Consider the following 14,981-nt stretch of genomic DNA (forward strand, 5'->3'; position numbering starts at 1 on the left):
TACGTCCTGTGCTCTATCAAACACGGTGCAGAGTTAGCTTAGCCCGACTCTGTTACTCCTGTGAAGTATTAGATTCCCCCAACCTATGATACTACACACACACATTAAAGGCCTGGCCAAACACACGGCGCGACCGCGGCACATGCTAACAGGTTACCGACGTCAAACAGACTGCGTCCGTGCGTCCCGCCGACATCACGCCCCGCGCCGCGCGGCCCCTAGCGTCCACTAGCGTCGCGCTGGGTCACATCAGTTGGATCGGACGTTAGGCAGCGAGCGGTGCGCCGCGTTCCCGCGCGGCCGCGTGCGCGATGAGGGCGTGTTGAGAGCGTGAGGCCGGCGCGATCCGCGCGCGCCCTGTTTGAACAGGCATCACGCGGCGCTGCGTCGCGCCTTGTGTTTGGCCAGGCCTTAAGATAACAGGTATGAAAATTAAAACGATAAAAATTTACATCAGTAGTGTTTTATTTCATGTTAGTTATTATTCATTTAAAAATATATGGTGTAACTAGTGTCAAAACTACTAACTTTTCGGCCGGTGTAAGCAAAATATTAAACAGAATAACAAAAAGTTGGTATGTATTGAGTGTTGACAAATGTGTCAACACATCCGCAAACAGTCATATCTCAAGTGTTTGTGTAAGGCTGTGTTTCCGCCAGAGATGTGCGAGGATGCGTAGCGAGGGACGTGTTTGTTAAGAACCAATAAAATACTGAATGTTGAGCGTGGAAACAAAATGAAGTTATTCTGTTGGTTCTTAAAAAACATCCTCGCACATCTCTGGTGGAAACGTAACCTTAAGCAGCCTCAAGCTACTCACTCGTCCTGCACGACACACGCCGGCACGACACCGGGAACACATCAACCACGACACACACATCACACAGCCCACACCCGACACATGCTCTACCGGTAACTAGCGGATCATATTTCCGAACACTTGCGTAATTTCAGTATTTTTTACCGGAATGTTTCGTTCTAAGATGTCTTTGTAATAGTACATTATTGCAGAGGCCGGGAAAGGGCAATTCGTGGATGAGTTTCGATAAAGAAGGCTATAGTGCTTTTCTCCAAACATGCGAGGAAATAAGCTAAAATAATTATTATTTAAGCATCAAGCATCACTTTTTTTTTTTATGGCAATCGTCATCTAGACATTTTTGCCAGCTGATTGATTAATAGTAGAATAGCATTAGTAGATTAGTGATTCTAATTGTTAGTCATTTAGACATACAATTACAAAGATTAGTCTGTGAGTCCAAGTTAAAAGTTGAAAGACATAAATTATAGTAGACATAAATTAAAGTAGTAGTTAGGTTAGGTATATATTAAATTTTAAGTTTATTGACCTCTAGAAAAATCATAGACATAATATATATATAGACGTAGTCTCAGCGAGCTGTCACTGTTGCCACTTTTGTTTAGTGTACGATTAACAATGAGGCCCACGTTGCTGTAGCCATGTCGATAAAGTCATATCGATAAACTATCGACATTTCTTGCAATTTTAATTTTACTTCAAAGGCTTAACGTTACGTAAAATGACGAAAAACGCTTTTATTCTTTATTGTGGTTATCAGATCACAATTTTATAGTCACGCCCCAGCAGGGAACCAAGGGAAAGTTCAGATATTTAATTAAAATACATAAATACCTCCTAAAATAGGTGTTCCGCAATAATTGAATTATATTATTATATTATAATATATTCATTATCCATTAGCATTTCAATAATGTTTATGTTTAACGAAGATATTGAAGCTTCAATTAATCGCTATTTCGTTCCGCTGTGTAGCGTTTATCGATATATAACATGATTAAAATCGACTTTTCACATCCCTAAAAGAGCACACATATACGCTTTTACGCACACATACACAGGGTGGGCGCATCAAGAAAGGCAACACTTGATTTGAAGTCCGCCTTGTCAACAGTATGGTTGTCCTTTTTTGACAAACGGCATTTTAAAAGAGCGAGGTGAGAGAAATGATACTAGTTGCTGCGTCGTGAAAGAGAACAGAAAAGGTTGGGCCCTTGAGAAAAATCGCTCAAAATCTAAATACTGCTGGGTCGAACGAAAGAATGGAGTAGACATGTGTCGGCAATGGAATTTTTTGTTTAATTAATCCACGATATAATTGTGAATGATTTAGTCGGGGGCAAGATAAAAGAATGTGATTTAATGTTCCCTCTTCAAGTCCGCACTCACAGATCGAGGTGTCACGTATTCTTAGTTTTTTTAAAAATACTGGGGAGCTGCAGTGACCAAGCCTCATGCGAATTATTGAAGATGTCGCTAATTTATTTAAGGATAATTTGGAAAACCAAGTCTTCCTGGGGATATCTGGTTGTATTTTATAATAATGGAGTGTCTTTGTTCTAGTACCTGACCTCCACCGTGACTTCCAGGAGTTGTATAGATGTAATCTGGGAAGGGATAAAAGATCATAACAGTAATTTTTAAATGGAAATTTATCTCCACACACCACTGCCTCTTTAGCTATTTGATCTACCCTTTCATTACCCGCAATACCTGAGTGGCTTGGAATCCAAGCTAATACCACCTCCTGCCCTCTTGTGTTACAAAGTACTATAGCTTCTTTAATTAGGAGAATCAGGGGGCTGTGTAATTTAGAGGAAAAAGGGTTAGTCAATAATGCCTCCAAGGCACTACGGGAATCGGAAAAGATAATAGAACGAATTAGTCTACCCAGTAAGATATATTCCAGACACTTAAGAATACCTAGACATTCTCCAGTAAAGACCGAAGACTCCGGTGGACATTTTATCTTCTGGACAATACCATACTGAGTGTGATAGGTTCCAACCCCAACGCAACCCTGGGCTGATAGTTTGGAGGCATCTGAGTATAGTGTATGCCATCCCGACCACTCTTCCCCCAAAATAGAACAAGTGCGAATATTCGCTAACGGATCACCTTTTAGGATATTAAAATCTAGGATCACTTGAGGACAAAATGTAACAGTTTCATACGGGTGTTCGAATATTGGAAGTTTCAGAGAGTGATGCGCCGGATCACGAATATTATTAAATTTACGGAAGCTGTTGACGAGACATGGACATAATTTATTTCTCCAATATTTCGATCTACGAGCATATTCCTCTAAAAGCTTAATTTTGTAGTACATAGGATGGGCCGAAAATTGCAAAACTCGGAACAAATATCGATCAGACAGGTATTGTCGACGAAGATCAAGGGGAGGCTCTAAACACTCCACTTGCATGCCATTAATGGGGCTAGACCTCATAGCTCCCAATATTACTCGAAGAGCCTTAGCTTGGACACGATCTAGATAACCCATGCCTTGACTACTAGCCGGTTCCAATAAGTATGTTCCATAGTCTAAAACACTTCTAATAATAGCGTTATAAAGAAGCTTTAGAGAATGCGGATGTGCTCCCCACCACACTCCGGATAAGCATCTAAGAATGTTTATATTACGTTCACATTTAGTAGCCACATACTCACAATGTGGTAGTCCCGTAAGCTTTGAGTCTAGTACCAGCCCCAGAAACTTGATTTTGGATTTTATCGGAATGGGGTTACCCTTTACTGTTACAGAAACGTTAGGAATCTTACGTTTCCTAGTAAAAACTACAACATTACTTTTCTCTGCGGACAAGACCAAACCGTGTTCCTCTAACCACTCATTAAGAGTCCCCAATGATGTTGAAACTGATTCAGCTGCTCTTTCTATTTTCGAGTCGATGGAAAAAAGGAGAATATCATCGGCGTATTGTAAGATATTCGATTGTCCAATATTCCGTTCTAAATCATAGGTATAAATATTAAATAATAGAGGGCTAAGCACAGACCCTTGAGGAAGGCCCTTCCAGACACGCCTACATGGCGCAATTGTTATACAGTTACCTCGAAATGTGATGTGTCGTTCAGCCAGCATTAACATAATCAAACTGCTCAGTCTCGCCGGGACTCTCAGCTCATGAAGCTTTTTCCTGAGAGAGGGAAGCCGAACGTTATCATATGCTGCTGTTATATCAAGGAATGCTGCAACCACTGATTCATTACGAGAAAAGGCCAATCGAATATCAGTAGTAAATATACCGAGGCTGTCATAGGTACTTTTGCCCTTCCTGAAACCGAACTGTGACTTGGCTAGTAAATCATTCCTCTCCACAAACCACTTTATTCGGTTTTTTATGAGGTGTTCCATAATCTTTAGCATGACCGATGACAGAGCAATAGGTCGATATGATCGTGGGTCCGCTGGGTCTTTGTTGGTCTTATGGATAGGCATTATTCATTGAGACCTCCACGATTGGGGTAAGTAACCAAAAACAAAAATAGCATTTACAAGATCTAAATATTAATGCAGAAATTGATCATTGGAATTACATATAAAAGAATAGGGAATACCATCCACCCCAGGAGTGGAATCTCTCACAGAGCTTAAAACGTTTTTTAATTCTATAATAGAAAATGGGAAGTCAAGTGGATCTGAGGAATTCAAATAATAGTCTAAATTTGTTTCTAGCTCACTCGGAGCATACTGAGGTGCAAGCATATCCATAAAATCATCAGCCCACTCAGGGGAGGATGGATGAGTATAGGTAGTCGATTTTTTTGAGCCTCTGTATTTGCGAATATTCCTCCATACTATACCCGACGGGGTGGTAGGGGAAATCGATGAACAAAATGATTTCCACCCTTCTTTTTTTTTGGAACGGAGAAATAACTTGGTCTCAGCCGATATCTTCTTAAGAAAAACAGTTATCCTGGGTCAGATTATATCGATATTGTTTTTCAGCTTTTTTCCTTTCTTTAACCTTATTGGTGCATTGATAATCCCACCAGGGTGGGGACGGGATTTTGCCTGATGCAGCGTTTTTAATAGGAAAAACTGCCTCTGCACATTTATCAAGAGCATTTGTAAAAGACAAAGCACAGTCCTCAATTTTTGCAGGAGAAATAGGAATTAATAATGAGTAAAAATCAGCTTGTTTGTCTTTAAACTCTTTCCATCTGGCATTGAGAATATTATATCTGAGAAGGGGAACATTGGGGTCTTTACTTTTAAGTGCTAAAGGAGGAAAATCAATTGGACGTAGTTTAGCGTAAAAGATCCATCCTCTAAAATTTGTCATTTAAATGAATGACTTTTTCCTTTGACAGAAAGTTCAAATTTCACTGACAGATTTTTGTGGGTTGGATCTTTTACCCTAAACTACGTCCAATTATGATTGGAAAGTGATCACTTCCGAATGATGAGTCTAGTACTTCCCATGTCAATTGCGAGGCTAAATCGGTGGAACACAATGACAAATCGACAACACTAGTAGCTTCGTTGGGGCGTGTCCGTCTGGTGGCAGAACCGGAGTTAAGAATGCACAAGTTGCATTTATCCACTATTTTAAGTAACAGACTACCCTCAGGTTCAGTCTTGCCGCTGCCCCAAACCTGATTATGACAATTAAAATCCCCTAACACTAGTAAGGGGGAAGATAAGGATTGTAAAATCAATAATAATTTATCTAGTATACATTTCGAAGGGTGTGGAATATAGAGGGACACGAGAGTAAATTGTTTGATTTTAATTGCAACAATATGTAAACCTTCAACAGGGGAAATTGGAATTACATTAAATGTGATATTGTCTCTAATAAGTAAAGCACAGCCGGCATATCCATCCTGTCTATCGTCACGAATGTTGACGAATCCAGGGATACGAAAGTTAGTATCCGGCTTAAGCCAAATTTCTGAAAGTGCGACGATTCTAGGTTTATGTTTGTTTAACAAATAAATTAAGTCGTGTTTCTTACTGAGGATGCTACGAATGTTCCACTGAAGGACCAACTGATCCATTATTAAAAGTTGAAATGAAGGAGGAGAGTAAAGGAAGGAAAGAGGCGACGTGGGACATCAAATTGTTTGGTGGGGACAAATTGGATTTAGAAATGGTAGAGATTAATTGTGTGAGGAGGGCAATAATGGTTTCTGAGGGGGAAGAAGCATAAGGATTATTCAACGCCGTTCCATTATTTGACGAGTCAACTTCTTCATTGAATAGAGCCATATGGGCAGCTCTATCATACCCCTTGCGAGGAGGTGGAGATGTACGGGGTTTTAGAAAGACCGTTTTTTTATAAGAGGTTTTGTTAGAAGCCGAAGACGTGACCGCGTTAGAATACGATTTTCCTAATATAGGATGCATTTTATTAGCCTCTGCATAGGAAACGTTACTTTCTGCCATGGTCTTTTTGATGTTGCACTGTCGGTTGTATTCGGGGCAGGCCTTGCTAGTGGCAAAGTGTCCCGTCTCACCCTTACAGTTCACACATTTGGCAATATCGCTATCGTCTTCGCATTTGTCACCCGCATGGCTGCCGCCGCAACGGAAGCAGCGAGGGGCTGATCTGCATGTATTTTTTGTATGCCCAAACCTACAGCACTGGTGGCATTGAGTCGTGGGAAACGTGTACACCTCTACCTGAAAGGAGTTAAAACAGGCAAAAATCCTGCTAGGTAAGACCTGTCCGTCAAATGTGAGCACCACTGTTTCCGATGGTACCCATTTATACGTGCCATCCTGATAATTATTCTTCTTGAAATTTAGACGTCTAGATTTTATTATACGTCCACACCCCATAGGGACCTTGACAAAACTTTGTATGTCCTCTGGCGTCCAATCAGTTGGAATTCCCCTAACAATCCCTACTCTAGTCACATTAAACGAAGGGATAAACGCTTTGTATTTTTTATTGACAATTGTGTTCGAGAGGAGAAAGTTATTTGCATCCTCAGCAGAGTGAAAACTTACCGAAACCCTATTCCGCCCTATACCCTTAACGGATCCATCAATGACATTCGGAAATTCCCTGTGATGACTGTGAAGAAATTGCCCAAAAGTCACCGGATGCAGTGTCGCACCCGACGATTCACTGTCATATTGTACATGAATGGTAAATGGCCCAGGATCATTAAGATTGTACTGTTTCCTATCTGTGACAGCTAGCGATGGTGTTGCGGGTAAACTTTCACTTTGTGACACCGGAGGGGACGCCTGAAGAGTAGGGGTCTGTAGAGGGGGGGGGGGAGATGTAGTCTGCGATTGAATTGATTTTTGTCCAAGTTGGAGTACAGATTCTTGAGACTCAATCATTGGTAAACTCGAAAACGAATTTTTAGTATCTACTTGAGTATTTATTTCTCGGTCCGACTCAGACGGAATCGACCGGGACCTAGATCGTGAGTAAGGACCGCTTTGAGATTTTTTCGCTTTTCGAGCTTTACGTCTTTCTCTCCTACGTTCAGCCTTTCCATCCTTCATTTCCGCGTCTTTAATTTCATTAGCCTGGTTTACTGTAATAAAAGCTGCCGGAGACGGGGGCGCCGAAAGAAAATTCTCGTCCGACCCCCCCGGATCACCGGGGGTATTATCGCTCATGGCGGGTACTACGCGCACAAAATTTTGAAAAAAATATCTACACTATCACGGCAAACTACAAACAGGACAAACACAAAACACCACACCACTTACCACCTTCACCCAACACCACACACACTACAAACCCTGATCTGAGCGCAAAAATAAGAGAAAACGTAATTTTTAACTTTAACTACTTTCAATACGTCAAACCGCGATTCACGCTCAAACCAAAGTCCAAGCATCACTTAAATCAAACCTTCACATCCAAAATGTCAAAAACAATTTCCCTCTTTAATTAATTTTTTAAAGTTAAAGGCACAAACTTATTCTGCCATTCAGTACCATTCAATATTCGTTCATTCAATATAATTGCGCAATATAGTTTGTCAAACCAACTTTTCAGTCAGTAAGAACCAGGAAAACTACACCCATCCTTTTCTTTTGGGTGCTAGTACTAGTGTAAGACAAAGATAGTATGATTCTCTTTGTCTATGTTTGAAATGAGAAAGTCCTTTGACAAACTATGTAAGCTTTATGAACACGGATGAGATTTAAAAAAAATATAAAAATAATCTTTGATTTTATTAAGCAGTATTCGCACGATCATACACGTGAAATGATAGCTGATCGGGTCGTGTAGAAGCGGCTCGCGGCAATAATAATTGGCTGTTTGCGTTTTTATTATTAAAAAGTAAAAAACACTACAGTAATAAGTTATTACTGTAGTGTTTTTTTACTTCCCGTCCGCTAGAACAGGACAGCGATAGTTTGATGTTTTTTAGTTAGAGTTTGACATTAACGAACGCGGCAATAATAATTGGCTGTTTGCGTTTTTATTATTAAAAAGTAAAAAACACTACAGTAATAAGTTATTACTGTAGTGTTTTTTTACTTCCCGTCCGCTAGAACAGGACAGCGATAGTTTGATGTTTTTTAGTTAGAGTTTGACATTAACGAAGAACTTCCCGTACTATTTTTGCTACAGTAAGGTGAACATTTCCGAGCATATTGGAGAAAAGTGTATTTATGTCCACTCCTGTAGTTGCAGTGGGTACAAATAAAAGGCTATTCGTCAGTGTGTATCATCAGATGTTTTTGCACTTGTAGTTGCAGTGACTACATGTGTACGGCTCCTCTCCAGTGTGTATCCTCTGGTGTGTTAATCACTTTCCTTTCTGCCAGCAGCTGAAGTCGCGTTACATTTAAATGGCTTCGCCCCAGTGGGTACCAGTGTGTTTTTGTAAGTCTGGCTTCTTGCCAGTATGTGTCCTTTCATGACTTCGTAAGTTTGAACTATTACTGCACTTGTAATCACAATGACTACATTTGTAAGGCCTTTCTCCAGTGTGTATCCTTTGGTGTGTTTGTAAGGTTGACTTCTGACTGCATTTGTAATCACAGTGGCTACACTGAAATGGCTTCGCCCCAGTATGTATCATCAGGTGTCTTTGTAATTCTGACTTCTGACTGCATTTGTAATCACAGTGGCTACACTGAAATGGCTTCGCCCCAGTATGAATCCTCAGGTGTATTTGTAAGTGTGACTTCTGACTGCATTTGTAATCACAGTGGCTACATTGAAATGGCTTCGCCCCAGTATGTATCCTCAGGTGTTTTTGTAAGTCTGACTTCTGCCTGCATTTGTAATCACAGTGGCTACACTGAAATGGCTTCGCCCCAGTATGTATCCTCAGGTGTATTTGTAAGTATGACTTCCGACTGCATTTGTAATCACAGTGCCTACACTGAAATGGCTTCGCCCCAGTATGTATCATCAGGTGTTGTTGTAAGTGTGACTTCTGACTGCATTTGTAATCACAGTGGCTACACTGAAATGGCTTCGCCCCAGTATGTATCTTCAGGTGTTTTTGTAAGTCTGACTTCTGCCTGCATTTGTAATCACAGTGGCTACACTGAAATGGCTTCGCCCCAGTATGTATCCTCAGGTGTATTTGTAAGTATGACTTCCGACTGCATTTGTAATCACAGTGCCTACACTGAAATGGCTTCGCCCCAGTATGTATCATCAGGTGTTGTTGTAAGTGTGACTTCTGACTGCATTTGTAATCACAGTGGCTACACTGAAATGGCTTCGCCCCAGTATGAACCCTCAGGTGTATTTGTAAGTGTGACTTCTGACTGCATTTGTAATCACAGTGGCTACACTGAAATGGCTTCGCCCCAGTATGTATCCTCAGGTGTATTTGTAAGTCTGACTTCTGACTGCATTTGTAATCACAGTGGTTACACTGAAATGGCTTCGCCCCAGTATGTATCATCAGGTGTCGTTGTAAGAGTGACTTCCAACTGCATTTGAAATCACAGTGGCTACACTGAAATGTCTTCGCCCCAGTATGTATCATCAGGTGTCGTTGTAAGTGTGACTTCTGACTGAATTTGTAATCACAGTGCTTACACTGAAATGGCTTTGCCCCAGTATGTATCATGAGGTGTCGTTGTAACTGTGAATTCCAACTACATTTATAATCGTCGCTAGACTTTAAAAGATTCCCAGCAAAATGTATTGTTTGGTGTTTGTGTAAATCAGTTTTACACGAACTTGTGTAACTACAGTGACTACAATTGAAATTGTTCTCTAAAGAATGGCTCCTTAAATGAGTCACCAAACTTTTCTTGGAACTTGTGATATACTCACATTCAGCACACATGAAATTTGAAGCACCATGTTCGCTTTTCTCGTGTTCTATCACAAGCAATTCGGTTTGAAATGTAGAATTACAAAATTCACAAGCAAATGGTTTTGGTCCGATTGACGAGTGCGTGTGTTTTATGTGTTTCCTTAAAGTACACTTGTTTCTGAAACGCTTGCCACAGTATTCGCAGTGGTATGGTTTGCCTCCACTGTGAACAGTCGCGATGCCGCGCAGGCGCTCGAGCACCACGGAACAAGCCATCGCGAGCTGTTCCCTGGTGGGCGCGGCGCTGCCCTCCAAACACACTGAAACACAAATTAAGAAAATAATTTAAACAGATTACAACGCGTATACTTAATAAACAAACATTTCGACATTGTGCAGGATTGTCATCAAATAAATGTTTATCTAGTTTTTGAATTTTAACCGAGCTATACAAACGCAACTATCAACACAGAATTAGTAAAGGTGGTGGTGGTTAGCGGTGGTGGCCGAGTGGATGTGACGTCCGACTTTCAATCTGGAGGTCACAGGTTCAAATCCTAGCTTGTACCTATGAGTTTTTCGGAACTTATGCTTATTTACCATTGGCTTTTCGGTGAAGGAAAACATCAGCAAAGAAATACAAAGGTGTACTAACGTGAAGTCTCCATCCTGCTGTGGGCTAGCATGGGGACTATAGACCAAGCTTTCTCGTGCATAAGAGGAGGCCTGTGCCCAGCAGTAGGACATATATAGGCTCTCAATTATATATGGGTGGTACAAGACCATAATGAATATGGGTCACACATACATGTATAATGTAGTGTGGCTCGTGTCGTACTATGTGCGTAGTATCGTAGTATCGCAGTACTCACCCGACACGCAGTCCTCGTCACTCGCCGCGTCCGACACCTCCGACTTGACTGCCCGCACCTCCACTGCAATAACGATACAGTTGTATTTACTCGTAAAATTATACTAGCGACATGTCTATGCTTCGCACGGGTAAACCTTAACAAATTATGGGTAAGTAATAGAACGTATACAAACCTATAATATATTGCTCAGAATATATAAATTCAATTAGTATAATTTTGAATGGCATACCGTGCAATTAGTATAACGTGCGATACGTATAACAATGAATTCTATAATTTTATATTGTATAATGTACTTTACATATAATATCGTTTATGATAAGTAGGAAAATGTATAACATTGAAATAATATAATATACAAATCGAATATCGCACAATAAATATAAGAGATGCAATTACGACGATAGCATGGATAGTAAAGTTGCTCCATAAAATGTTTTTCTAATTATGTGTGGGTAAGAAGAGAAATTATATTCACTCTTAATTTTTTTTTGTATAAACAATATACTTTGAGTTTGCCGTGATTAGTACGTAATTACGTGTTTTCCATAACCTAACCTAACCTAACCCACTTTTCTGGTAGCAGTTTTTTTTCTCTGAGGGGTCGCAGTTCAAACCTAACCTAACCCACTTTTCTGGTAGCAGTTTTTTTTCTCTGAGGGGTCACAGTTCAAACCTAACCTAACCCACTTTTCTGGTAGCAGTTTTTTTTCTCTGAGGGGTCACAGTTCAAACCTAACCTAATCTACTTTTCTGGTAGCAGTTTTTTTTCTCTGAGGGGTCACAGTTCTAACCTGACCTAATCCACTTTTCTGGTAGCAGTTTTTTTTCTCTGAGGGGTCACAGTTCAAACCTAACCTAATCCACTTTTCTGGTAGCAGTTTTTTTTCTCTGAGGGGTCACAGTTCTAATCTAACCTAACCCACTTTTCTGGTAGGAGTTTTTTTTCTCTGAGGGGTCACAGTTCAAACCTAACCTAACCCACTTTTCTGGTAGCAGTTTTTTTTCTCTGAGGGGTCGCAGTTCAAACCTAACCTAACCCACTTTTCTGGTAGCAGTTTTTTTTTCTCTGAGGGGTCACAGTTCAAACCTAACCTAACCCACTTTTCTGGTAGCAGTTTTTTTTCTCTGAGGGGTCACAGTTCAAACCTAACCTAATCTACTTTTCTGGTAGCAGTTTTTTTTCTCTGAGGGGTCACAGTTCAAACCTAACCTAACCCACTAATTTTCTGGTAGCAGTTTTTTTTCTCTAAAAGTCACAGTTCAAACCTAACCTAACCTACTTTTCTGACAGTTATTATTGGTTAAGTACTATAAACTTTGAAATTCTGAGCTATCCTATCCAAATAATTTTACCAATGTTTTGTTCAGATAATTATATGAAATTTTATTAATTATTTTAATTTATATGCGTAATAAATGTTATATTAAATATAGTTAGTTTATATGTATAGTATATCAAACAACGATATGTATATAGAATGTTATATTATTTTTATGTTATACTAATTGAAAATATACATTTAGTGCATTATACATAAGATGATTATACTTTTTGAACGTTTATAAACTGAAATTATACCAAAAGTGCATATTCATTATGAGACGCACCCACAAATTATACACCTAAACCTTTCTCAAAAACACTCTATTGATAGGTGAAAAGTAAAAACCGCATGAAAATCCGTTCAGTAGTTTTTGAGTTTATGATCGATTTTGGTATAATTGGACAAAAATAATGCATGAATCACCACATTTTTATGCAGCATCATGTGCAGCACATGGTGAGGGAAACATCGTGAGGAAACTTGACTATTCCCAATAAGACCTGTTGGAAGGTCAGATGGCAGTCGTTTTCGTAAAAACTAGAGCCTACGCCAATTCTCAGACTTAGTCGCCAAGCGGACCCCAGGCTGAGTATCCACATTTCAATACAGCTAGTATGGCCACGTGGGTACTTTAGTTGGGGCACATACAAGTCATACTGTACAATGGATCTTAAGTTAAAATAAAAAGTCACAATCTACCAATAGCCAGGACAGCCGGCCTAGCCAAGGTTACAATCGCTATCGCTCCGACAACGAAAAGCATTATGTCTCTCTATTACTCTTCCATATTAGCGCGACAGTGACAGTTGCGTTTCGATCGCTACGGAGCGTAAGCGATTGGCATCTTGGCTACGCGGCCTGGACTATAATACCTACAAAAATTAAGATTATAAATGACCTAGCCTAACATGAAAAATTGAGGCTTTTACCCTTAAGGGATCACACATTGTGAAAATATAACAAAAGAATAGTAAATTTTAGAAAGGATGTGCGAGAAATAAAACTTATATAATATAACAATAATATAATAATAACATCAAAACTAAATAAATAGAATAATTTGTTATTTGGTATATTTAGTTAGTAGTAGTAGTAGGAGTAGCCCCTTCTACATTCTCTCTGATTGGCATGAAGTCTGCCTTCAGTATGATATGTTTTCTTTTGTGCAATAAAGATGAAATAAATAAATAATAATAATAAAATCAAATGGTAAACTGACCTCTTAGTGGGAGCACTTTAGGTCGGTGCCACTCCTCGGGGCCCAGCACAAGCTCGTCCTTAACCTCATGGTCGGTATACAGTCCAGCCTGTGCAGCCGCCGCGCTCACTCCTTGACAAGCACTGTCCTCGCACTCCAGCTCCTCCTTCACACACACCTCTCCGGGCTCCGTCTTCACACACACCTCTCCGGGCTTCATCTTCACACACACCTCTCTTGGCTCTGTCTTCACACACACTGTCTCTATTGACATGTTGTTGTGTGCTTACAAGCTGGTGACAGAGAGAACCTGCAATGCAAGTAGCACATGATGAATTGTGGAGCCTTACAGCAATCACAGTATGACAGTAGAGTGTTGTGGTATTTAATTTCCAGCAGAATTAGGGTCAGTTACACCAAACCAGAAATAGAAATGACACTATCTACAAAACCGAAGTTTGACAGCAATTCAGGGACTAATCATGCTACGTTTCTAATGTGTGTATCCCTTTCGGCTATTTTTAGCTACTTACTAGTTGGATACAGTTAGACGCAATTCTGTTAGCTATAATATACCATACATAAGTAATGAGAGTAAGTACCTTTCTCGCTACAGCTTCGAACAGTCACAGAAAGCGGAAGTATATTTTATTACGGGGCAATAACTACAAAATAAGTATGGTAGGCAACTCGCGTTAGTACAACGATTTCATTTTCTACGTGAAATTGACATACAATGCAATTCTCTTTACAAAAATACGATCTATCTCATCCATAAAGCAACACAAACACACAACACATCACATAACATAACCTCAATAATTTGACAATTGACGTGCAACTGACATTTTGACATACAGTCCGAACTGTCCGAAGCAAGGCCCCAACGTGGTCTTTTGCCTTTGACGGCGCAGCAACTAGTATAACTTCTCTCTCCTCGCTCTTTAAGAAATACCATTTTTTAAAAAAGGACAACCATACTGTTGACAAGATAAACTTTTAATCAAAGTGTCGCTGTTTTCAGTGGTTTCAAGCTGCGTGTTTGCGTAAAACGTGTATGTGTGCGTTATTAGGGATGTCAAAAGTCGATTTTAATGATGTTATGCATCGAAAAACAAATAAATTCGACCAATCATAGTGTCGCGTCACGCGTATACCACTTCAATAGAATCTTACCCCAAAAAAAGAAAGATGAAGGACAGCTCCATGACTGCAGTTTGGACTGTATATATGTCAATTGTCAAATTTTTGAGGTTATGTTATGGTTGTGTTGGTTTATGTTTATGGATATTTCGTTTTTTGTAAAGAGAAAATTCACATTAAATCATCATTAAATGAAATAGTTGTACTAACGCGAGTTGTCTACCATACGTATTTTGTAGTTTTTGCCCCGTAATTAAATATACATACTTCCGCTTTCGGTGACTGTTCGAAGCTATAGCGAGAAAGGTACTTACTCTCATTAATTAAGTATGTTATATTATAGCTACTTTTACATATTCTGCACTGTAGTGTAGTTGAGACTTGTTAA

General features: G+C 39.8%; 1 protein-coding gene across 1 annotated transcript; it reads right to left on the reverse strand.

Moving 5' to 3' along the window:
* Window positions 1–8,245: 8,245 nt before the first annotated feature.
* Window positions 8,246–13,724, reverse strand: LOC134674178 (zinc finger protein 260-like). Its single transcript, XM_063532235.1, has 3 exons — window positions 13,472–13,724; window positions 10,922–10,984; window positions 8,246–10,369 (listed from the first exon to the last, which is right to left on the reverse strand). The coding sequence occupies exons 1-3, from the start codon at window positions 13,722–13,724 to the stop codon at window positions 8,613–8,615; spliced, it is 2,073 nt and encodes a 690-aa protein (XP_063388305.1). The 3' UTR covers window positions 8,246–8,612.
* Window positions 13,725–14,981: the final 1,257 nt, after the last annotated feature.

Source organism: Cydia fagiglandana, chromosome 19 (genome assembly GCF_963556715.1).
Source record: "Cydia fagiglandana chromosome 19, ilCydFagi1.1, whole genome shotgun sequence".
NCBI classification, from domain to species: domain Eukaryota; kingdom Metazoa; phylum Arthropoda; class Insecta; order Lepidoptera; family Tortricidae; genus Cydia; species Cydia fagiglandana.